This window comes from Sorex fumeus, unplaced genomic scaffold, assembly GCF_029834395.1.
Source record: "Sorex fumeus unplaced genomic scaffold, SorFum_2.1 ptg000035l, whole genome shotgun sequence".
NCBI classification, from domain to species: domain Eukaryota; kingdom Metazoa; phylum Chordata; class Mammalia; order Eulipotyphla; family Soricidae; genus Sorex; species Sorex fumeus.
In genome coordinates, this window is record NW_026606092.1 from 16,114,270 (window position 1) to 16,140,128 (window position 25,859).

The following is a 25,859-nucleotide window of genomic DNA, read 5'->3' on the forward strand; positions in this document are numbered from 1 at the left end:
ATGCTTATATGTTGGTCGGACAAGGAGAAGAGAAACACATCCAGGGAAATCTGTTCTAGGGTGGGTTGATCTGCTAAATGAGAATCTGTCCTAGAAGCAGTTTTCCTGTGTGTCCTGACTAGCTTGGATGAGACTGAACTTTCTCCCCTTCAAACTGCCTTCAGTAAATGATTTCAGTATATTGAGGCAGTTTCCTTTTCTCACAGAAACCTAGCTGGTCTTGGATATGCAGATCTCAGGTGCTAGCCAGGCCTGATCTTTGGGATATAGATTCCCAGCTGTAGCCAGGCTGGTCTTTGGGATGCAAATCCAAGTGCTTGTAGCTTGTAAAAGGTGAGGACAGGATGTAAAGAAACAAAGTGGATGTAAAGAAACAATGTATGGTTTGCCCCCTCCATGTTCTTTCTGTAACCCCTTTTGATGGCATCACTATATTGCACCCTTTAGAGGTACTATGATCTATATAAGGGAGATTTCAGGGCTCTGGGGGGGAGGGGAGGGGACACGTGCATCAGAGAACCTGGAAAGATGGGGCTGAGGACAGAAGCTGAGAGAACAAAGCGCATGTGCTTGAGAGATCCTGGGGCCTCCATGACATATATCTATTCCATGTGATAAACTGCTGCTAAGACCAACCAGCTTGGCCCTCGTTTCCGTCCTTCGCCTGACCATCGCCATCGACCTCCCTGGAGTTGGGAAATGGCCTGAGACTACCGAACGCAGGTGGCGGGAGAGATAGGCCGCCGCCGTCCCCCTTGGCCGTCTATTTTTGTGTGTTTACACAGTTGGCCTTTTGGGTCACACCCAGCACTGGTGGAGGAATGGGTATTCGATCATTGTATGACTGAAATGTAATCATGTCATGGTGATTTAATTGGGAAAAAAAAAAAAGCAAGAACAGCCAGTGCTGGTGCAGATGCAAGGAGAAAGGGACTCTCATCCATTGTTGGTGAGAATTCATTGTCCAGCCTTTCTGACAAACAATATGGACATTCCCTAAAAAATCTAGGAATTGAGTTTCCCTTTCACCCAGCAACTCCACTTCTACTTCTTGGGACACACTGCAAGGGCCCCAAAACAAAACGGAAAAAAAGACATTTGCAACCTATGTTCCTTGCAGGACTATCCACAATAGGCAATCTGGAAGCAACCCAAGTGTCCAAGAATAGATTATGGGCTTAAAAAAAAATAATGAAACTATGGTATATAGATCGTCGATTTGCTCGAGCGGGCCCAGTAACGTCTCCATTGGAGACTTTGTTGTTACTGTGTCTGGCATATCGAATACTCTCGGTAGCTTGCCAGGCTCTCCGAGAGGGGCGGAGGAATCGAACTTGGGTCGGCCATGTTGGCTGCGTGCAAGGCAGACGCCCTACCCGCTGTGCGGTATATAGATATAATTAAGTATTACTCAGCCATAAAAAAACATAAAATCATGGAATTTTCTGCTACACGGAAGGACATGAAGAGTATCATGCTGAACGAAGTTAGTCAGAGGGAGAGAAGAATCTCATAGGCGAGATATAAATAAACATAACGGTGGAATAATGGATGCCTAAAAAACAATGGAAACAAAGAATATGAGAACTGGTATTCAGTAGGAAATATGTCACTTGAGGCAGCAAGATAGGACAGGGAGAGAGCAAAAACTATGGTGAAGGGAAGAAGTCAACTAGCGGGGTCAGGGATGGAGGGAGGAGGCGCTGAAAGGTGGTAAAGTGTGAGGTATGTGACCCTATTAGCAGCAGTACTGCAAACCACAGTGAAAAGTCTAGTACCATGACTTAAAACAAACAAAGATCTCTCTAAGAAGCAGACCGGGGGACTGGAGCGATAGCACAGTGGATAAGGCATTTGCCTTGCACGTGGCTGACCGGGTTCGATTCCCAGCATCCCATATGTTCCACCGAGAACCACCAGGAGTAATTCCTGAGTGCATGAGCCAAGAGTAATCCCTGTGCAATGCCAGGTGTGACCCAAAAAGAAAAAGAAAAAAAGAAGCAACTGGTCGGTGGGGGGAAATGTGCTCAGGATGGGGGGTTGGTGGAAGGATGTAGACATTGATGAAGAGATTGGTGTTGAAACACTGTATGCCTGAAATCCAATCATGAATAACTTCATAATTTTATGATGTCTAAATTTTTTTAAAAATTAAAATTAAAAATAAATCAATAAAAGAACACCACAAACCTGGAAGAACTTGTTTATTTTCTCCTAAAGCCCAATAAAAGCCAATCTTTCCTTTGCCTCGTTGATGGGCAAGACTTACATTGTTTGCTAATTTTTTATGGCAATACTTATATTGTTCCCACACAAAATTTTCATTAACAAAAGGTCTCATTCAGTCTACAGAATGGGAAAGGATATTCGCCCAATACACATCCAACAAGGGGTTGATATCAAGGATATATAAAGTACTGGTTGAATTCCACAAGAAGAAAACATCCAACCCCATCAAAAAATGGGGCAACGAAATGAACAGAAACTTTCTCAAAGAAGAAATCCAAATGGCAAAAAGGCACATGAGAAAATGCTCTACATCATTAATCATCAGGGAGATACAGATCAAAACCACAATGAGATACCATCTCACACCTCAGAGACTGGCCCACATCCGAAAGAACAAAAGCAACCAGAGCTGGTCCGGATGTGGCAAGAAAGGGACCCTCCTTCACTGCCGGTGGGAATGAGTTCAGCCCTTTGGGAAAACAGTATGGACGATTCTCCAAAAATTAAAATTGAGTTCCCATTTGACCCAGCAATACCACTCCTGGGAATATATCCCAGAGAGGCAAAAGAGTATAGTTGAAGTGACATCTGCACTTGTTTGTTCATTGCAGCACTCTTTACAACAGCCAGAATCTGGAAAAAAAACTGAGTGCCCGAGAACAGATGACTGGTTAAGGAAACTTTGGTACATCTACACAATGGAGTACTATGTAGCTGTTAGAAAAGATGAAGTCATAAAATTTACATACAAGTGGTACTACATGGAAAGTATCATGCTAAGCGAAATGAGTCAGAAAGAGAGGGAAAGACATAGAAAGACTGCATTCATCTGGGGAACATAAAGTAACAAAATAGGAGACTAAAACCCAAAAATAGCTGAGATAAGTACCAGGAGATTTATTCCATGGCTTGGAGGCCAGCCGCATATGCTAGGGGAAAAGGCAGCTCAGATAGGAAGGAGCACCAAATAAAGGGTGTTGGGAGGATCTTCCAAGGATGGGAGAAGCATGCTGAAAGTAGACTATAGACCAAACATGATTGCCACTCAGTGCCTCTTTTGCAAACCACAGCACCCAAAAGGAGAGAGAGAATAAAAGGGAATGCCCTGCCACAGAGGCAGGGTGGGATGGGGGGATGGAGGGTGGGAGGGATACTGGGATCCGTGGTAGTGGAAAATGGGCACTGATGGAGGGATGAGTACTTGATCATTGTATAATTGAAACCCAAGCACAAAAATTTGTAAGTTTACAACTGTACCTCATGGAGTCTCACTAATAAAAATTAAAACGAAAAAAAAGGTCTTGTTGGGGCTGGAGTGATAGCACAGCGGGTAGGGCGTTTGCCTTGCACACAGTCTGACCCGGGTTCGATTTCTAGCATCCCATATGGTCCCCTGAGCACGGCCAGGAGTAATTCCTGAGTGCATGAACCAGGAGTAACCCCTATGCATCACTGGATGTAACCCAAAAAGTAAAAAACAAAAACAAAAACAAAAGATCTTGTTCACTATGCTCTAAGGTTGACATAGACTCCAGATTAAATTAACTCAGAAAAAGAATTAAAGACCTAGTGAATGTAAAGACTATACCCCATTAGAGAAAGCAGAGGAAAAATTTCAAGGTAATAGACTTAGCAATGATTGCTTGTTGATGACATGAAATGCGCAAGCAACAAATTAAAGGGAAAAAAAAAAACCTAAGTTGGAAGTCATCAAATTAGCGATAGCACAGTGGTAAGGCGTTTGCCTTGCACGCAGCCAACATGGCCGACCCGAGTTCGATTCCTCCGCCCCTCTCGGAGAGCCCGGCAAGCTACTGAGAGTATTCGATATGCCAGACACAGTAACAACAAAGTCTCCAAAGGAGACGTTACTGGGCCCGCTCAAGCAAATCGACGAACAACGGGAGGGCCTTTACCTTTACCTTTACCTTTACCTTTACCTTTACCTTTACCTTTACCTTTACCTTGTGCATTAAAGGACACCAGCAACTGAATGAAAAGACAACCCAGGAAACAGAAGAGAATATTTGCAAACCATACATCTGGAAAGGAACTAATATCTAGAATATATCAAGAATTGCTACAAATCAACCACAAAATAACAGCCTAATAAAAACTGGGCAAGAGACTTGACTAGACACTTCTTCAGAAAAAGAAAAAAAGAAGGTATGATCAACAAGCAAATGAAGATATGCTTAACATCCCTAATTATTGAAGAAATGCAAAGCAAAACTACAATCAGACATGATTTCACACTTGAAGATGACTTTCATAAAAAAATAATAATAGTAATAATGGAGCTAGTGAGATAGTCCAGGAATTAAGGCACTTGTCTGGCATGCAGCCAACCCCAGTTCAATTCCTACAGCCCATCCCTAGTACCCCAGAGCACCACCAGGAATTAATCCTGAGCAAAGAGCCAAGAATAAGGCTTGAGCACCACCAGATGTGGCCTCAAAACCAAAGTAATAATAACAATAGTAAGTGTTGAGAATATGGGGGGGGATTGTGCACTGTTAACAGACAGAGAATTTTTTGGTGCATTTTTTTCAAAAATATGAATAATAAAAGCACTAAAATAAACCTTGAGTCTTATTTCATTTCCCTCCCCTGAGGCTGGCTGGTGACTGTTTTGCCTAGTGCTAAGGCAGAGGCTGTTACCAGGGTCCCACAAGTCGAAAGTTTCCTGGACAGCAGAAAGCGAGGCTCCCCACAACCAGCCCCCACAGCCTGTGTAGCCTGTGCCTGGGGCTGGGTGTCTGTCCAAGCCACAGTTTCCTTCCACCTTCCCAAGCACACCTCCACGAGGCACTGCTACCCTTCCCTCCCCTCCTCTGGGCAAACAGCCATCTCCTAAGTGGCAGGGGAGAAAACGCCACCACACTTACTTGTTACAGCCACATGTCGGTTTGCTTTGCCTTCATCTATCACGTCCATGACCTCCTCAGGGCTTGACACAAACCGCTCCGTGCAGCCCTGAAAGAGTCCATTGAGTTTCACCATTTAAAAACCAAAAAGCAATATTTGGGTAAAGCAAAATCTTTTGCCCACTTCCTTCCCAGAGGCAGAGCAGAAGGTAAGGCAGCAATCCAGAAGGAGAGAGAGAACAAATGGGAATGCCCTGCCACAGAGGCAGGGGGGGGGGGGAATGGGATGGGGGGCAGGAGGGATACTGGGATCAGTGGTGGTGGAAAACGGGCACTGGTGTAGGGATGGGTACTTGACCATTGTATAACTGAAACCCAAACACAAAAATTTGTTAGTCTACAACTGTACCTCATGGTGTCTCACTAATAAAAATTAAAATAAATTAAAAAAGAAATAAATAAAAAGAAAGTAAGGCAGCAGTATTGATTCAACTTTTCTTCCTTGCCCCCGGGCTAGAATGCTACTTTAGAAAGACCTCTGAGCAACCCCCACCCCACCCCCAGAAGCAACCCACAAAACAAGAAGCTCAACTTTTTTTTATATCCAGTTTTGAATACAAACTCATTTCTGAACTTCCCATAATGGATATAGAAGTTAAAGGAAATTAGTGATAAGGAAAACTGGAAACATTGGAGGTGGGTGGTAGACGCTGGTGAAAGGGTTAGTGTTAGAAAATGTACGCCTGGAACTCAGTCATAAAAATCGTTGTAACCTTGCAATTTATGGGGATTCATTTTTTAAAATTCGTTATAGAAAAAGAAATGGATCAAATTGTGCTTTGCCTTTCTTGTTTTTTATGTTTACACTCTAGCCACCAGTGCCAGGTACTCTGAAGTTCTGGACTGCCTATATATGACAGGCTTCTCCTAATAAGAAGAATACAAATGGCTGTACTCAATGTCATTGTGAGTGAATAATAAGTATTTGTTCACGTCTGTAATTCGGTAATTCTTACCTCCTATAATTCAATTAGCTATCTGGGATACCTTTTAACATAGTGAAATACAAATGAAGAACTCAAATGTCTATTTTTCCTAACTAGATGAGTATTCAATACAAAGAAGATGACTCAACAACTCTCTGTGCTTGACAGGTAATTTTCCAGGAATCTTATGTAACAGTGAGGATCATCGTGCTGAGAGAGAAGTCAATAGCATCATCCATCAAGGCTTCCTCCTACCTTTACGTACGGGACTCTGTTTTTATCTTCATGAACAGCCAAGTTTGTCTTGGATACTGTAGAAGGTATAATGATGACATGCAAAGAAGGAAAGAAAAGTTAAGGACCCGGTCATTAAAGAAAAACAGAAATTATTATAGAAAATAGGTGAGTCTCATCTTTGAACTCAGGGAGTTTGAGAATAAGAGATAGCAAGAAGGGCACAGAAAGAATGCCTGCCATAGTTTCATTACTCCTCAGCAGAAGGGCCATAAATCATGCAACCCCCCCGAGCTGGGGCTACAAAACAAATAAAGGACAAGCATTCAGATCACTCACCATCCAGCAAGTCCCTAATTTTGTCCAAGTAGATCTCAAAATAGGATACCTAGTCAAAAACAAATCGAGTGTAAAACAGAAATTAGGAACTGCATTCCAACAATAGCGTTATTAGAACTTATAAAAAGCTTTCTGTAGAGGCCAAAGAGATAGTACAGTGGTTAGGGCATTTGCCTAACACACAGCTAACCTGGGTTTGATCCCTGGCACCATGGAGAGTCCCCTGAAAACACAGTCAGGAGGAGTAAGCCCTGAGCACAGCCAGGAATGGCCCCCAAAACAGATTTTTTTTAAAAAGCTTTTTGTCAATTATGGCCAGAAAAGGAAGAAGTAAAGGGGGACAAAAATTAAAGTTCTGGGCCCAGGGAGCAGGGTTCCAGCCAACTCCTCCATATTTTCTGGCTTCCAGGCTCTCTGTGTCCATCTGGGCAGCCCCTGTGGTTAGATTTAGGTGTTATTTATTTACATCGTGCACTTAACAGCCTCTTATCTCCACACTCCAGCTTTTCCCTCAGGAGAGCATCAAGCAAATTTCTAGATTTAAATAGCTGGAACAGGGGGGTAAAAAGAAAAGAACAAAACAGTTCGCAAGAAAATGCCAACAGTCATTCCCACCGGATGCATTGCCTTTACTTATCAGATATAGATTTAGCGGAGTTCTAGGAAGGATTGGAGATGAGGGCATGGCCCAAACATGAGGTGGGGGCTGAGACAGTAATGTCATTAACCAAGGGAGCTCAAAAAGGTGTATGGGAGAGAAGAGGTACTGGTGGCCAAGTTTGGGGCTTGGGGAATCCACGATGATCCGAAGACAATGTGATTTAATGAAACTCAGACTGTGAGAGGGAAAGGAAGTCTTCCAAGTCATTATTCTCCAACCAGATCAACCATAGCATCACTCATAACATCTGTTTAAATGACAGGGCTCTGGGCCAAGGAGATGGTTCAAGGCAGCAGAGTCTAATAATGCCTTGCTGAGGAAGTCTCCCCGCTTAAGAAAACAAAATAAAACAAAAAAATCAAAAACCGGACAAACAAAAAAACACCAACCTGGCAGGGTCCTGAACCCTCGGGCAGCCCTCCTGAATCAGTTAAAACCTAGGAATTTGCTTCTGAACGCCCAGGTGGGGCTTACGCTGCTGACATCGAAGATAATTTGACTTCAGAGCTTCACATCACACAACCAAGACCCAGTTCTTCCCTCTGTTGTCAAATGCAACCACTACATCTGAGGGCAGAGACACTCCCTCGGTCTCTGCATTCTGCCAACAGAGGTTCTTGGCCTCCCAGATCAACTTTTCTCTCCCTCATGTGCACCTGCTCTTCAGAAATCTAAACAAAGAGAGCCAAAAAATTATGAAAAAAAATTGGAGGGGTGGAGTCGTAGGGTCAGACAGTGCTTGCCTTGCACACAACTGACACCACACACGGTCTACTGAGCCTAGCAGGAGTAACCCCTGAGCACAGAAGCTAGAGTAAGCCTTGAGCATGGCCAGTTGTGTGTCCCCATCCCATTCCCCCAAAATAACAGTTGTATAGCTGGGACGCAACCCTACAGGTATTAACCCTACAGTCTTCATTGCAGCTTAGAAATGGAATTTCCCTATCTAGTCCTGCCTCTAGTTGGGGAGGATGAGTTGAGGGCAGGGGGAGGGAGAACAGCACAAAAGACTAACCCAGAGTTAGCCCCAGTCCAATTAGTTATTGATCATAATCTTGTTGAATTGTGGAGGGGGGGGTGGAGAAGGAGACTTGGGTCACACCGAAGTGCTCAGGCACTACTCTCAGCTATGTGCTTAGGGGTCATTTTCAGAGGTGTTTGGAGGTTGCTTTCAGAGGCGCTCGGAGGAACTGGATTGCTGGATTTAATCCCTGCATACAAAACATCCCTTCAATACATCTCTCCAGCATCAATACTAATGACTTCCCCCCACTAAGCTTTGTATTTTGTTTTTCTCTGTTGTTGTTTTTGGGAGGGAAGGAATCATGAGGGAACCCTCGGGCCACCCCAAGTGGTTCTCAGGACCTATTCCTGGCTCTGTGCTCAGGAGTGACTCCTGGCAGTGCTCAATGGAACACATGCTGAGCTGGGGATCAAACCAGGGTGGGCCAGATCTCATAAAGAAGGCAAGCGCTCAGCTGCTAAGACACATTCTGGCTCTGTGAGTTTTGTCTAGGTCCCCGGCTTTAAATTCTGGAATCTGGTGCTGGGAACCTAGAGTACCTCTGGCCGCTAGCAGGTCTGTCCAATACCCCATCACTCCGCTGGGATCTGTCTGCTCTGAGCTCGAGCATCACCCAGCCAGGCTGCATGCAGCAAACAAAGCCTAATTCTGATGCATTCTGTCTCTTTTGGAATTATCTGGATTTCATGGACTTTCCTGTCATTTTCTAGAGTTTTAAACCTGCAGCCTTATTTTCATAAGAAAAAAAAAATCTGCCTCTACTGAAACAGCCATGAAGTTGATATTAGCAAATCTGGAAAAAAAGAACCCTATTGACATTTCATAAAGGGAACAAGAGCAGTCCAAGTGATGAACTTTTTTTTTTCTTGATCACAGTAGATAGTGACTGCTTTTGTGTATTAGTTTCTTTGCAGGGTGAAAGACTGGTCCTGCTATCTCTATTACTCAAATATTCTGAGACCAGGTGGAAGGAAAAGAAATAGGTATTGAAGGAAAATAAATAGGCATGAAAGAGCATACTCAGAGATAATGTTAAAACCCCAAGAAAGTCACTTCAAGGAAGAGATTTTCTATATTTTCATAGTCCATATTTCCATTAAAATCAAACCTCTTTTGGGCTAGAGCAATAGCACAGCAGATAGGGCATTTGCCCTGCTCACAGCCGACCCGGGTTTGATTCCCAGCATCCCATATGGTCCTCTGAGCACCACCAGGAGTAATTCCTGAGCACATGAGCCAGGAGTAACGCCTGTGCATCACCGGATGTGACGCAAAAAGCACGGTCACAGTCCTCCCGTTGTTCATCGATTTTCTCGAGCAGGCCCAGTAACATCTCCATCATAAGATTGTTGTTACCGTGTTTGGCATATCGAATATGTCACGGGTAGCTTGCCAGGCTCTGCCATGCAGGCGAGATACTCTCGGTAGCTTGCCGGGCTCTCCGAGAGGGGCGGAGGAATCAAACTCGGGTCGGCCATGTGGCCACTTGTAAGGCAAGCGCACACCGCAAAAAGCAATAAATAAATAAATAAATAAATAAAGTAATAAATAGGGGCTAAAGTGATAGCACAGCGGGTAGGGCATTTGCCTTGCACGCAGCCAACCCGGGTTCAATTCCCAGCATCCCAAATGGTCCCCCAAGCACGGCCAGGAGTAATTCCTGAGTGCATGAACCAGGAGTAACCCCTGTGCATTGCTGGGTGTGACCCAAAAAAGCAAAAATAAATAAATAAATAAATAAATAAATAAAACCTCTTTCACTCAAGTATAGCCTCCCAACTGTCACGTTAGGGGTGACCCGGTGACCTTCCCAGTCTTCCCAGGCGGGGCAGCACCCCATCACTAGGCCCAGTACTGAACCACCTGGTCTGCACAGCCAGGCCAAGTATGGTGGGAAGTGACCCCCAGAACACCCCCAAAGCATTGTTTGGGAGCCCCTCCCTCACTGAGAAATGAAGAGCAGTCAACAGCAAACTTATTCAAATGGGATCAATATTTACAAGTTAGGTAAACCGGACTACAAATGCAAACAGGACACCTGGGCATCCCAAGGCAGCCCGAGAGACATGGGGTGCCCGTCTAGCTCCTCCCTTCACAATGGCACGACCTTCATCTTAAGAAGCTTCTAAAACAAGACCCAATTCTGAAGGAAGTAATTGGCTTAACATCTAGCTCCGGGATTATCCCCTAAGAACACTACGTAGTTTAAGGTACTTAAATGCCAACAGTTTGAAAGAGGTGCTAAGCTCCTAAAACTTGATCCCATCAAAGCAGCAAGCTTCAGCTTCCAGATACACAGTGGCCACAGCAAGGCTGACTGGCTAGCCAACAGAAGGAACTGCCCAGAAAAAAAGATTCTCCAGCTATAATTTTATGTAACTGGGAAAATTGATGTTGCTTTGTTGTGTGTGTGTGTGTGTGTGTGTGTGTGTGTGTGTGTGTGTGTGTGTGTTTTAATATCTTTTAGGAAAGTTACATAGCAGAAACAGGTAAGGGTAGAACGTTTAAGAGAATGGGTGAAGTGTGACCTGAGGGGTTGGTTAGACCAAGGCCCAGAGTCCCCGGGTCTGAACTTAAAATGCTGACCAACAACCACCTCTCCGCTGAGCTGTACAGCTCCAAGTACCCCAGAGCTGCCCTTCCCCCCACCATGCTCTGCCAACCCCATCCAGGTCCCCTCGCTGGGAACCCACACACACCAGGTGCATCCTAGGCACTTCTAATTAATGTGATGGTGGGGAGGAGGCACTGTGTAGGGCTCGACAGCTGTTGTATGTCAGATCAAATTTCTTCCCTGGGGAATTTGGAATTAGAAACGCCACATTTCATCACATAATTGTTTGGTCTTGGTTTTGGGCTTTGGGCTTCTTTTTAAAAAAATCCAAAACTTAAAGAATGCTTTACATAATGGTCACACAAGGTCCATAGTACAGTGGGTAGGGCGTTTGGCCTGCATTTGGCTGACCAGGGTTCCATCTCCTCATCCTATATGGTCCCCCCAGCACCACCAGGAGCAATTCCCGAGCACAGAGCCAGGAGTAACTTCTGAGTATTGCCGGTTATGGCTCCCAAACAAACAACAACAACAAACAAAAACATAAAACCCATATGGTCACACATTACTCTTTTTTTTGCAAAATAATTTGGCATAAAATCTGTGATGATTATGTAGTGAAATACGATAAGAGAACGCTATCATGAGATCATGGGCTGCCATGATAGCTCCTTCCTTAAAGAAAGGAAGATGGTCTGAAATAAGAGAGAGACAGAAGGAGGTCAGAAACACAGTCTGTCATAGGAAAGGAATGTGTGTGGGGAGGTGATAAAAATGTTAGAATTATGAACTAAAGCGATAGAATACCCATGTGGTCTTCCTCACCACCCCGCCCCACCCCCGCTGCCCTGGTGTGATCCCTGAGTGCAGAGTCAGGAGTAAGCCCTGAGTACTGATAGGTGTGACCCTCCAAAAACTAGCATTTTAGAATTAGATGGTGATTGTGTTTGTACAATGTGGGAAATATACTAAAAAAAAATCACTGAAATTTATATGCTTTAGGAAAAGTGAACTGGATGTTCTGTCGATTTTTTAAAAGAAAATTTAAAGGAAAAGCAGGGGTCTCGGGGCCGGAGCAATAGTACAGCAGGTAGGGCATTTGCCCTGCAATGCAACCGACCCGGGTTCGATCCCCAACATCCCATTTGGTCCCCCGAGCACTGCCAAGAGTAATTCCTGAGTGCAGAGCCAGGAGTAAGCCCTGAGCATCACTGGCTGTGACCCAAAAAGCCAAAAAAAAAAAAAAAAGCAGAGGTCATTTACTGCTTTTACACAGCCCTGTCATATTTGCTGTCGGATTCTGTATCTGATAAAAACTTCTTTACTTTGCTTAAGCAAGCAGGTTCTGAAGAATATATCTCAACACCAAAAGCAAATTAGGGGCTAGAGGGATAGCACAGCAAGTAGGGCGTTTGCCTTGCACGCGGCCGACCCTGGTTCGATTCCCAGCATCCCATATGGTCCCCTGAGCACCGCCAGGAGTAATTCCTGAGTGCAAAGCCAGGAGTAACTCCTGAGCATCGCCAGATGTGACCCAAAAAGCAAAAACAACAAAAACTAATTCTTAATAGTAAATGCTTTAAATTAACAGCTATAGCTTAGAGAATAGTCATGTCCCTAAAGGTTCAAATTTAAGCTAGAATATTGGTTTCGGTTTTCAAAAATTGGGGTGGGGTGGGGTGGGGGTGGAGAGAAAGAGAATTCTCTCCTCTACCCTTCTCAGCGTTTGCTCCATTAAAACTACAGTCTGTCAAGACACCAAGAGGGAAAAATAGATCCATAGTCAAATGAGCCGGGTAATGTAATGCCCCCCCTTTGCAGAATGGCATTCCACGACAGCACTGTTAAAAGCCAGCGATAGATTGAACATTGTGTGCAACAAAGCATTTTCCTAGTGCATTCAGCCACATACGCCTTTTCCCTCCCAGCACACCTATGAAAACAGTCAGAGGGTGTGTTCCACGGAACACGCCTTGGAAAACGCTCTCCCAACTCAGTCACAAACACATTCCTGTCACAGCTGCAGAAAGCCACAAGGTGAAGGGAAGAAGAAAGTTAGGCGGTACCAGATGATTCCATTCCCCAGGGGGTCTCCGCTGTTTCTCAGCATTTTCTGCAAACCATGTAGAGAGCTGAGTTTTTACCTTTGTCATTAAATAACAAACATGGTTCTACTTAGCATCAGCATGTTGTTAAAATAAGGTAAGAGTGACTTTCACAAGGAGAGCTGAACCACACTCTTGGAGGGCAGGGGGGCAGTTTCTTCTCTGGGGCCACCATCCACAGTACTTACCTTGATGTGAAACTCCAAGTTTTCATCCATGGAATAGATGTGGTCAAAGATGTCATGTGCAATCCTTGGTATGATGCCCATGAGCTGGGGGTCATGGAGCTTTCCCTAGTGGGTGAAAACACAAACACAGACAGGTAAAAAGTGCCGCAGAAAAACATGAGGGGAGAGAAGGGACCAAACTTAGTTTCTTTTTTATTTAGTTGAATTTTGATTCGAGGGCCACATCCAGTGGTGCTCAGGACTTACTCCTGGCTCTGTGCTCAGGGCTCCCCACCAGTGGGTCTCAGGAGAACCTCGACACCGTCATTTGTAAAAAGGTTTTGAATTTATAAATGATGTTGTGCTGTGTCATTCTCCGATGACAATCCATAATGCTGTCAACACGTGCAAAATCTTTGTTAGCATTTTATCTAAGACTCAAATAAATTGTCTTTCTGGTAAACGTTGGTATTTTTTCAGAACACTGATTTGTCCAAGTCATCAAGTATTGTCAAATCTGAAGGCAATGCAATGTTTTGTCATTGTCTGGGACCCTATGTGCTTTCAGGGACAGAACCCAGGTTAGGTGTGTGTGAGGCAAGTGCTGTAGCAATTATTCTCTCTCTCCAGAGCCTTTGTTTCTCTCAGAGAAGAGTTTGTGCAACCAGGCGTAGCCCCCTGGGGCCGTCTGCTCCCTCAGAGCTGGGCCGAAAGTGCCAAGAAACCAAGGGCCAGCCTAATCCCACATGTTACTCTCCCTACCAGCAGTGGGGAAGCTGCTCTTGTGGAGTCCAGACACTCCAGGGTATTCCATCCTGCAACTATCCAGGGTAACAAAAGAATGTGCATGGGAAGATAGGTGAAGAAAGACCAACTCTAATATGCAATTTTTTTTAACTAATTGACCAGAGCCCACCACAAGTCCAAGATGGGGTGTTTTTCTTTTTTTTTTTTTTTTTTTGGCTTTTTGGGTCACACCCGGCAATGCTCAGGGGTTACTCCTGGCTTTGCACTCAGGAATTAGTCCTGGAAGTGCTCAGGGAACCGACCATATGGGATGCTTGGAATCGAACCCAGGTCAGCCTCATGTAAGGCAAATGCCCTACCTGCTGTACTATCACTCCAGCCCTCAGTTTGGTTTTTTAACCAGTTGGCCTGCTTTGATGAAATCAACTTCAGAACTGATGCTCATACTTACGTTCAAAACTGGAATCGCTCAGAAATTAGTAAAGACCTCATTCTAGAAATACCTCCGGTATCACTTTGAAAAACCCCTGAAGAAAATTCCATGTAATCCATTCTTTGCTAAAATCTGTCATCCCAGTCTATATTGTTCCAACTAATCTGTGGCTGTTCCCAGGGCTTAGCTTTAAGTAGTGGTAAGATACCCTCTTATTATTTCTGGCCCCCTTCTACCTAAGGGTTGGAGGGATAAATGGATTCTATAATTTGAACTATTTCTAAATGCATTCTAATCTCTAGCCACCTCTGAAGATTTTCAAATAGATTTGCCATAGCACCTGAAAGCAATTCCGGAAGGAGAGCTCCAGAAATATTAAAAGCAGAGAGGCCTGCTCTCGGACCTCGTGCAGCCTCCCTTGGGCCTACACCCCATCAACACTTCTGTTCAACGGCATGTGAACAGCCCGGTAGTGCAAACACGCTATCTAAGTGATGCTCAGCAACTGTGCTCTCAGGGAATTTCCAGACCTTTCAGAAGTTCAAAACTCTAGGAACAAACTCTAGGAATTGGAATGTAACACAGAACCCAGCTTGCTTTTCATCTTCCAAGGAAGTCCTACACCTTTATAATTTGACCCCATGTTCCCATTCCTAATCTGTCCATGGCCTCAAAGATTTGGCTTGGATTCCTGAACAAATCCTCTTCCTCCGGGAGCTCACTGTGCAGTGAGTGCCTCAAAGTGAGACTGGCTTTCAAACCCACATCTGAGCTCCTCAAAGCAAGAAGGAAGCACCATAATCCCCATTCTCAGTGCAGCTGCAAATCCTTCTTCACACACCTGCTTTCTGACCTTCCGCTCTATCAAGAACAAGAAAAGTTCAATTCAGACGCAAAAGACCTCCGTCAAAGGTCTTTCACCGAAAAAAAATGTAGTCTCATCTCAAATGTCTGCATCTGCTAAAAACCCAAATCATTTGATGTACTGATGTCACTTTTTAGGTTGGCTGTATACTCCCTAAAGGCATGGTTCACCAATGCATAGGGACTCAAAACACAGAGAGAGAGAGGGAGAGAGACAGAGAGAGAGACAGAGACAGAGACAGAGAGCTGCAGATACTTAGTTCGGTATGGACCGCACGGAACTGTAGCACACACATAGTACGTGCTCAGAGACTATAAACCAGCACTGCATTCTTCCTTCATAACAGGCCCTCATTAAGCTGTTGCTGGTGTTTCTAAAGAGTCTGGAAACATATTTTTTTACGAAAGCAGTGATAAATGTAGGGAACTACTCTCACAGGCCCATATAAACACGTTAAGAGACCACCACTCCCCATGAACTCTTCTGGGCTGTGGAAACTTCTGGCAGAAATGATACTATGGTGAAACAGATCTCTTTCCCGGCCAACGCTGCGCCAACTCAAGGCCAATCCTATTCTGAAAGCATCTGCTATCCACTCTCCCTCAGAGCTCTTTTGTTTGTTTGTTTCTTTCTTTTCTTTTTTTTTCCCAATCCCCCTGTCAGTGTGACCTGCCCTCCGTCATTGTCCCCATTTTCCAAACCATTCCCCTTAGCAGGCCCAAACTAATTTATTTTATATTTCTTGTTACACATTTTTAAAAAGATTTTTTTATTGAATCGCTGTAAGATAGATCCTTACAAACCTCAGAGCTCTTTAGTATTCACCACAATTCCTTACTCTCTCCTCAGCAGCCAGGGCCAACGAGTGACTGATAATCAAAAAATCATTTCTAATTGGCTCAAGTCTGATTCCTTGGATTCTTTTCCTTTCAACATGTTTGTCTCCCCAGTGACTTCCAACTTCAGTATTGACATCCCTTTCTTTGGCTCTATCAGGAATCAAGGCCGATGTGAGAGTGAGGCTGGCCACTCCCTATTTGTTTGTCGTCATCCCCAGCCCAGCACCACAGAAATAAGGAATACACATTCGCTTGGAGAAAGCATTAGAATATCTCCCACATACCCAGAATATCTAACAGAAGTGATACCCAAATCTACATCATGTGGGAGTGCTAGATCTAGTAAGTGCAGGTGTGGGGAGGGTCTTTATTTATGCTCAGTAAACTCAACCTGCCCAAACAATCTGTGTGTATGCGTGTGTGAGTGTGGCATTTGTAACTGTGGGTACTAATTACAGTTATGTACTGCGTATAATGTGTAGTGCATGAAATGTGTGTAGTATTGTAACATGTGTGCTATGTTCAGTGTGTGTGGTATATGAAATGCATGTGTAATATGTGGTATATGCAATGTCTGTGGCATGTGTGAGATTGTGGTATATGTACTATGTGCATTCTGTGGTATGTGTAGTGTATGGTAGGTATAATATGTAGTATGTATGTGTCGTGTGTAGTGTATTTATGTACAGCGTATAGTGCACTGTATGTGTAATATGCTCAGTGTTGTGTATCCTGTGTATACTCTGTGTGCTGTGTATACTGTGTGTGGTACATGCAGTGCGCGGTGTATATATAATGCGTAGGGTGTGTGGTATGTGTGGCATGCTTTGTGTGTAGTGTATTGTACGTGTGTGCTGTGTGTAGTGAGTGCTGTGTGCAGGGTGTGGTATGTGAAACATGTAGTGTGTGTGGCATGTGCAGTGTGCTAGGCGTGTAGTGTAATGTGATGTGTGCCATGTGTAGTCTGTGGTGTGTGTACAGGGGGTGGATATCCATATGGGCTTTGGTGTGTGTGGTCTGTGTGTACCAGGGAGGTGTCCATAGGGCCTCTTCCACGCTTCCTGTCTTACATATGAAATGCACGTGGGCCTACAGACACGCCCTGAACAGTCACCTTGGGCAATAAAAAATGGTAAAGAAGAAAAGAGCTATTTCAGAGTATTTTGGAGAGCCAAATGCCCCTGTCAGCTAGCGTGCATGGGCTGGCTTCCTCAAGACACCACACCTATCAGGCTGAATAAGACTAAGGATGTGCTAAAAGGAGCAGGCAGAAGACGAGGCGTGAGAATCCTAGCAAAGGAACCAGGCGCAGAGAAAGAACGCCACCCACACAGAGCACAGTGAAGCTTTGCTGGCTTGCATGGACCCAGGAGGGACTTGAACAACAAGTCCTGTACTCTTCACCATTCACCGTCTTGCTGCCCCCAGAAAGCAAAAGGAGAACTTCATCCACGCATGTGTCGGATTCTCTTTTGCAGTCTTTCCCGCTTCCGAGGATGGCCTTCTAGAAGGAGGTATGAAAGAAGAAGCCAGAGCAGCCCCGTGGCCCCTGAACAACACCCCCTTTGTCCGAGCTACAGCTGCCTCATCCATCTCCCAAGCAGGACAGTCTCTCGAAACACTTCAGCTAAGAGAGCACGTGGCCCATCAGCTCACAGGAGCAGCCCGGTGCTCAGACAGGCTTGTCAAGGATCCCTCAGCCGGTCTGGCTCAGCAGCAGGGCACTGCACCATTCCGAAGGCAGACCCAGGATCAACGGGAATGTCTCCATCCGTCTCATCAGCATCCCAAGAAAGGCCCTGCCTGGCATCACACTGAACAAAGGGCCGGGGCCCCCAGCCCCCTCGCAGCCTCGCTCTTGGGGGGCGAGGGGGAGCCCCAACCTGAGCATGCCCACCTTCCACCCAGCTCAGCACCAACAGTGTAGAGGGTTGCCTATGCTCACTGAAAAGTCGGCGTGAAGGCTCCAGCTTCGGAAGCTAATCTTTCCCATTTTATGTCGGCTTATCTGTTTGTTCCCCTCAATCGCAGGTAATGGAATCACCACTGGATGTCAGACCCAAAACAGGGGGCAGGAGGGGGGATTAAAATGAGAAACAGCTTTAAAATGTGACAAGTCATTTAGAGAGCTCACATTCCCTTCCAGAAGTTTTGAAAGACCACAACATGTAATTCTGAATACAGAAAATCCTCCTTTCAGACACTGCAAGCGCTGCAGGGTTTTTAAAAATTTAATTGCATTCCAGGGTCCCGGATTTCTTGGTCTCCTACGGTCCCTCAGACTTCAGCGTGAGGCGCCCCATTTACTCTATTTTCCTCAAAAATACCTCTACCTTCCCTCCAATCAACACCCCCCCTACAGAGAAAGAATCAGATGAAAGTGTACAGCCCCCAAGGAAAGGCCGACCTCACACCCCCACCCCAACCCCACTTCCTCCTGCAGGTCCCACATGTGGTCTTCAAAAGTCACCATAAAGGAAAGTAACTCCTGACAATCAACCTTTACACACTGGTCATGGGCTTGGGAGGGAGCAAAGAGGCGCAGCACACCCCTTGCCGGTGGGAGTTCTGGGTTCAAGCCTCGGCACCAGAAAAATAAATATAAAAATGAATACAAGCAAAGATAAAGTCAGTCTGCCAAAGCTGACGGGGTGATAGTACTTAGGCAACTAGGGGTCCCCGCTGGGTCCCCAGAAGCCCCCTGGCCTGCAGCACCACTGCAGGCACTGTGGAGGGGGTCCCCAGAGGCTGGGTAACAAAAAAAAACCCAGTTTTAGAGGATTGAGAGGAGACTCCCAACCGGTGCTCAGAAGGGCAGTGATTCTCAGTCAGATGGGCCAGTGGCTGAGTGGTACTGAGTGCTCGGCCCTGCATGGCCTGAACTCCCCCAGCTATGCTGGAACATTCTGCGGCTCCCCCCCAGCAATGCTCAGGAGGTCATCAAGGTCCAGCCAGGGTTTACACAAGGTCTGTCCCCCTGGCCTCTGTGCGATCTTCCCAGTCCTCCAATTCTCCAATTCTAGTTTTAAAGAACTGGCATCTCTCGTGGACATCATCTACACACACACACACACACACACACACACACACACACACACACACACACGTCTCTCCCCAGATAGATTACAATGCAAATTTCTGACATTTTCCAGGACAAAATCTTTTCAAAAAAAGACAAATTATTCCCAAAGCTAAATAAGGTTGCACTTATACACAGTGGTTAAAATCATGTGTGAGTGGGTGTGGGGAGGCAAGTGGATTTTGCATTTTACCATTTTGTATATTGTTTCCTTTTTAAAAAATGAGAGGCACATCTCTCACGAGATTCCCCACTCTCTCTCAGCACGATGGCCTTTGTGAATGGCTTTGTGCCCATGGGTGGGGCTTAGGAGACAAGTAACTGCAAGTTTCCTAGTGCCCAGAAGGCTACACAAGGATGTGGGCCCCAAAGCAGATGAGAGCAGGAGCAAGAGTAAGGGATGCCCAGGTCCAAGAGTCCTAGTATGAGAGATGAGCAGAGGAAAGTGGGGAGGCAGGGAGATGGACGATGAGGCTCAAGGAAATCAGTTCTGCTCTGTCCAGAAACAGCCCAGAGCCTCCTGCTGCCCGTTGTCTGTGCAGACTTGAACGTCTGGGTCTCCAGCTGAAAGGGTGAAGATGAGTCAGCACGACGGACCTGCGAGCCCTCGGAGCAGCACCCTCACTGGGCACTGTGGGGAGCTGAGCCCTGAGGACTGTAGCCATGTTGCCAAAACCTCTTCAATGGAAATGATTCACCGACAAAACCCACTACAACAGGGGCTGGAGTGATAGGAGAGCAGGCAGGGCATTTGCTTTGCGTGTGGCTGACCTGGGTTCCATTCCTACCGCCCCCCAACATCCCATGTGGTACCATCCACCAGGAGTGATTCCTTAGCACAGAGCCAGGAATAACTCCTGAGCATCACCAGGTGTCACCCAAAAACCTAAAAAATAATAATAAAATAAAATAACAACCTCCCTACAACAGTGCCCTAGAGGGCACTGGCGTCAATGAAACACCAATGCCAAGAGCAAAAGGGGGGGCTAGAGCGATAGCACAGCAGGTAGGGCGTTTGCCTTGCACACGGTCGACCCGGGTTCGATTCCCAGCATCCCATATGGTCCCCTAAGCACCGCCAGGAGCAATTCCTGAGTGCATGAGCCAGGAGTAATCCCTGAGCATTGCCAGATGTGACCCAAAAAGAAAAAAAAAAGAACAGGAGGGGTTCTTCTGCCCCCGCTGATCCTCAGCTCAATTCCCAGGCTTCTTCCATACCCCTAATAGTCACTCCTGCACAATGTGGAACCTTTGGGAGAAATAGCGAGCCCCAAAGACCTTGGTGAAAACAGGAGAGGAAGCAGGAAAGAAAAAAGCTCGTTCAGTCTGGAAGATGGCCGAGAGGAGGATGTGATTACAAATGTCATACAGGGCCCATGAGATGGTAAAGCACTTGGCCTACATGTCGCTGCCACAACCCTAATTCAAATCCCACATGTAGTCCCCGGAGCAGTCAGGAGTCACTCCTGAGCACTGGTGGGTGTGCTCCAAACACACCCCATCTGAAGTCTATGCTCATTCACAGAGTGCCGGCCTCCACATGGTCATCATTTTAACATTTCACTAAGTCCCTCATAAGGGCTGGCTGCTACTCCCTGCACTGGAATTGTGGATAAAAGGTAAAACAAGCCAATGAAGATCTCTGCTCTAGTAAAGCGTCAACTTGTCACTGTCGTGAAACTTCACCCATTTTGGCCAGAGCGTCAGATCATTCACCAAAGCTGGAAAATGAGAACTGTGTCAGAGTGTCCCATTTTATTTTATTTTTTATTTATTTTTTTAATTGGTCGATTATTTTATTGGAGCTAATACTTAATCTGTCACTGTCCTCCGTTGTTCATTGATTGCTCGAGCGGCCCAGTAACATCTCCATTTTTTTTTGCTTTTTTTTGGGTCACACCTGGCAATGCACAGGGGTTACTCCTGGCTCTGTACTCAGGAATTACCGCTGGAGGTGCTCAGGGGACCATATGGGATGCTGGGAATCAAACCCGGGTTGGCCGCGTGCAAGGCAAATGCTCTACCTGCTGTGCTATTGCTCCAGCCCCCACGTCTCCATTTTTGAAACTTGTTGTTACTGTGATTTTTGGCATATTGAATACACCTTATATATCATATATATATATATATTTCTTTTTTTCTAGAGATGTAGAATAATTGGATTACCATTAACTTGAGCCTAGGCTACAGTGAGGGTTAGGTTTGTTGAGGTTTGGGGGACTATCCCATTTTAAACACTGCAGTTAAAAAAATAACAACAAAACCCAGAAAACCAAGGTGCAGGTTAAGCATGTTAGCCAATGACATATGAGCCATAGCCCAACATCTTTCGGGTTCTTTTATATTGTGGAGGGGGGGCACATTCATTCATAACTGTTCATGGGTAACTCCCTGCTCAGTGCTCAGGCATGCTCGGGGCACTACGTAATGCCAGGGAACAGAGCTGGGCCTCCTGCGTGCAGAGAATGTACCCCAGCACTCTGAGCTCTCTTCAGCTCCTAAGGCAACCCGTGAAGGCTCTGACCTACAGTTTTTTTCTAAACTTACTCTAAGAAAGCTCACCTCCCCCAAGGCCCTCCTGACAGAGAGTGGTTTCACAGCACACTGGAAACCGGAGCAGTAATCTACAAGGAAACTACACTACCACTGATGTTGTTGCTGATTCCCTAGAGGTGCTCATGGCTGACTCCTGTCTCTGTGCTCAGAGGTCACTCAGGATGGTACCTGGGAAACACGGATGTGGAGCTAGGGATCTGAGCGGGAGTATACAAGACGACATGCCTTAATTCCTCGACTATTTCTCCAACCCAGAGGATCCTTCTTCTAAGAGTGTATTATCATTTTACTATATGTTTTTGTTTCACCTTGTTTTTGTTTTCTGGACCACACCCGGCTGTGCACAGGGCTTACTTCTCTGGCACTGTGCCCAGGAATCATTCCTGGCGAGCCTTGGAGACCTACAGGGATGCCACATGCAAGGCAAATGCTCGACCCATGATACTAACTCTCCGGCCCTATGATTGTATTTTTATCAAAACTTTATGCCAAAGATGTTCTTTAGTATTTAAATCCCAGGACTTTGTCACTCCCCATTATTTTCATACTCCTCAAAGATGTCACCCATTGGTCCCACATCCTCACCCTCAAAACTTTCCCATCACTGAGAGAAAGAGCCACTGGAGCTCCACTTTCGCTAGGAGCTGCAATTCTGTCCAGCCGTCTCAGAGACTGACATCCTCTGATGTTCCTTACCTCCATCGTGTGTGTTTTTCCTGAAGAGGTCTGTCCATATGCAAAAATCGTCCCATTATAACCTTCAAGGACATCTGCAAGCAAGAAAAAAAAAAAGAAAGAAAAAAAGAAAAAACTCATCACTTTAATTGTATGCTGGTGCTGGTTGCATAATTTAAAATAATATTTTCCAAATGCCCCATCTCATTTTTCCACACAAATGATTGATTTCATTTCCGTTTGTATGTTCAGCAGGATTGTAAGATAAAGGCAGAAATGACACCCCCGACCCCCCACCGGGTCCCACAAATACCTCCAGAAAGTATTAATGAAAGAGGCAACACACTTTCTACCAGTCACCCCTAAATTAAGACAAATTTCAAACCAAGTAGCAAGGTTTCACCTTTTTGCCCCTCTTCCCCGGCCTTTGCTGATTTCCGGCCCCGGAGCAAACAGGTTCTGGCGTTAGTGCTTGCTAGGGGACGCTGTGGAGCGCCCACACGTAACCAGCAGGGGGCGCATTCCTGGCCTTGGTGCTCACGGCAGGTTGCACACTCCAGCAGTGCAATAGTAGCGGTTGCCTGGACACTGCTGGGTACATGTGGGCAGCACCAGGAATCAAACGTCTGCCCTGGCACTTGCAAGACAAATACTTGGGCAGCTGAGCTATCCCGGGGTCCCTCTTCTTATCTTTTCACTTCCCACGTTTATTTCTAAAATTCAATTTGCTCCCCATCTTTAATTTTTCCCCCCTCTTCCCTTCCCTTTGCTGGTACAAACGAGGGTGCACACACTTTATTGCTGTGCCCATGCCTGTGCCTGTGGTCATGCTGGCGGCACTCGCAGGGGCCACATATTTCAGTGGTGCTGCTTGAACACACTTCAGGATGATGTGGCAGAGACGACACAGTCTTGCCCTGAGGATGCTTGTGGGGTGGTGCCGGGGACCGAACGTGCTGCCTCACCCACCTGAGTGAATCCTGGGCAGGTTTCTCCTGAAGGCCACTCAGGAGTCCCTGAGAAGAAGCTGGAGTAGAAAACTCAGGTCTCTGCTCCACACCCTGAGTCACCCCAACACAGCCTGGTCAGATCACCAGAAACCAGATCACCAGGGAAGCCCAGCGAACACGTGCCTGGTATTCAATGAGTGTGCCAATCAGAGGGTAGAAGCCATCCACATCAGGAGTATGCTTTAAGCACCGCTGGAGGTAGCCCCCGACACACACACACACACACACACACACACACACACACACACACACGCAACTTTCTTTTCTTTTCATTATTCTAGTCCTGACTTCTTCAGCACAGGGAGGCTGGCATACAATAATGCTCTTTTGTTCTTTTTGGGTCACACCCGGCAATGCACGGAGGTTATTCCTGGCACATGCACTCAGGAATTACTCTTGTCAGTGCTCGGGGGGGGGGGGGGGGGGGGGAGGGGGATATGGGTTGCTGGGAATCGAACTCGGGTCAACCACGTGCAAGGCAAACACCCTACCCACTGTGCTATCGCTCCAGCCCCACAAGGATGCTTTTTGACTAGAGATAATCCATAGGGATTCTTTCAAAGCAGCAGAGGCAATGAAAATATATTTAGGGCTCGCTTCTCCCCTGCGTCCCCTGGATCCACCTTCAGCCATGTAAACATCACCCAGTGCAAAGGCTAGAGCGATAATACAGCGGGTAGGGAGTTTGCCTAAACACACAGTCAACCCAGGTTCCATTCCTGGCACCCCATATGATACTCCTAGCCTACCAGGAGTGATTCCTCAGCACAGAACCAGAAGTAATGTGGGAAGCTGGCCCTTTAACTGACCAAGGGCCTACATGCCTGTGCTATGTATGGTTATCTTGGCCTACATGACCCTGAACAAGCGGGTCCTGACTAGCGCAAATCTGGTACTGCGTCTGCTCTAACCACAGCCTATGCATAATATGAGCTATGTATGATTATTTAAAAGAAAACATTTGTCACAGCTAGCCCAAGAATAAGAAGTAACTGACACTGACTAATCAAGCACATGGAACATGTAGTTTTTGTAACTCTCCTAACAATATATGATATGACCTAGTGATGTAATTGCCTTCTGTGATGTAAGCATAGTTTCCTGCGTCGCAAAGTATATAATACCCCTGCTGCCCTGAATAAGGTCCTGTCCTGTCCTGTGTCTTTATCTCTGTTTCTAAACTGTACTCTGTCTCTTGTGTCTTGCGTCTTCATTCGGTTGGTCCCTCCTTGCACCTACGGATCCTAGGGCCACCTCCGCGGGCCGGAGAGTGGTCTGGCGGGGCCCCCCGCAAAGTAAGTCCTGATCTGAGCGGGGTGTGCCCCCTCCCCACCAGAAAGAACCCAAACAAACAAAAATCAGCAAATGGGGAAATATGCACAATGAGAATCTATCTGGAGCATCGGAGAGGAAATCTCATTCCTGAAGGCCTGGTGGGACCAGGGAGCAGGTTCCTGGGGGGAACCTTCTCAGGGTCAGGCACAAAAATCCACATCAGAAAATCAGCTCCGTCTATCCGGACCCTGGCCGGGGCTTAATGGGTTCTGGTCTCCCCGATTGTGACAAAGCAGATTTTCCTGGGGATTTTGTTGGGTTTCTTTTTTTAAAAAATTAGCATACATCTTACTGATTTGAGATAGCTGCTGGGATTAGAAAAGAAAGTGGGATTTTCCTTCAGGAAGCTAAAAACAGAAAAAAAACTAAATGGCAGGTTATTTTTTTTTCAATCCCAGCAGCCCTCCAGGGATGCGTCAAACTCTAGTGAGACCTAGAGAATGTTCACTCATCAGGCACGGCGATGGTTGCCCTGGTAACAAGGAAAGCAAAAAAAATTTGAAGAAGACACGTCTAAGGGCTTGAGGTTCAAGCTTCAGTTTTCACAGAAATGTCAACTAGCTAAGAGGACAGATTCCTTGGACCCAAAAGCAGTGGCTGGATGCAGTGGGAAGGCTTTGAGGGGGCCCACAGGAAAGAAACCCCCTCCCTTCCATCATATTTTTTTAATTCTGTTTGTTGCACACACACACACACACACACACACACACACACTTCTAGACAATTTGTCACACTAATGACAATGATACACTGGTGTTTCCAGTAGTGAGATTAAATGCCTCCCCCAAACTAAAAGGACTTCTTTTCCTTCTATTTTTCTTGTTTTTGTTTTGGGGCCACACCCGGTGATGCTCAGGGGTTACTCCTGGTTCTTCACTCAGGAATCCCTCCTGGTGGTGCTCAGGGGACCCACCATATAGGGTACCGGGGATTGAACCTGGGTTGGCTGCGTGCATGCAACTATCTCTCTGGTTCCCCTTCTTTTCCTTCTGCTTCTGGCCACAAAGCACTTGGGAACTATAAACTCGGGAGTCAGAACAGGGTAAGGGTATAGCAGGTATGGTGCTTGCCTTGCATGCTGCCAAGCCCAGGTACTTCATATGTACCCTCAGGCCCTGCCAGGAGTGATCCCTGAGCAGAGCAAAGGGAGCAAG

At 46.0% G+C, this 25,859-nt stretch overlaps 1 protein-coding gene across 1 annotated transcript in view; it reads right to left on the minus strand.

The window, feature by feature from the left end:
* The window catches only part of KIF5C (kinesin family member 5C), a 200,313-nt gene that overhangs the window by 95,376 nt on the left and 79,078 nt on the right, over window positions 1-25,859 (minus strand). Inside the window, exons 3-7 of the mRNA XM_056117490.1 lie at window positions 22,382-22,455; window positions 13,188-13,292; window positions 6,656-6,704; window positions 6,338-6,393; window positions 5,118-5,205 (exon numbers count right to left, since the gene is read on the minus strand). Of these exons, the coding sequence (XP_055973465.1) occupies window positions 5,118-5,205; window positions 6,338-6,393; window positions 6,656-6,704; window positions 13,188-13,292; window positions 22,382-22,455 (372 nt within the window). The remainder of the gene's footprint in view (window positions 1-5,117; window positions 5,206-6,337; window positions 6,394-6,655; window positions 6,705-13,187; window positions 13,293-22,381; window positions 22,456-25,859) is intronic.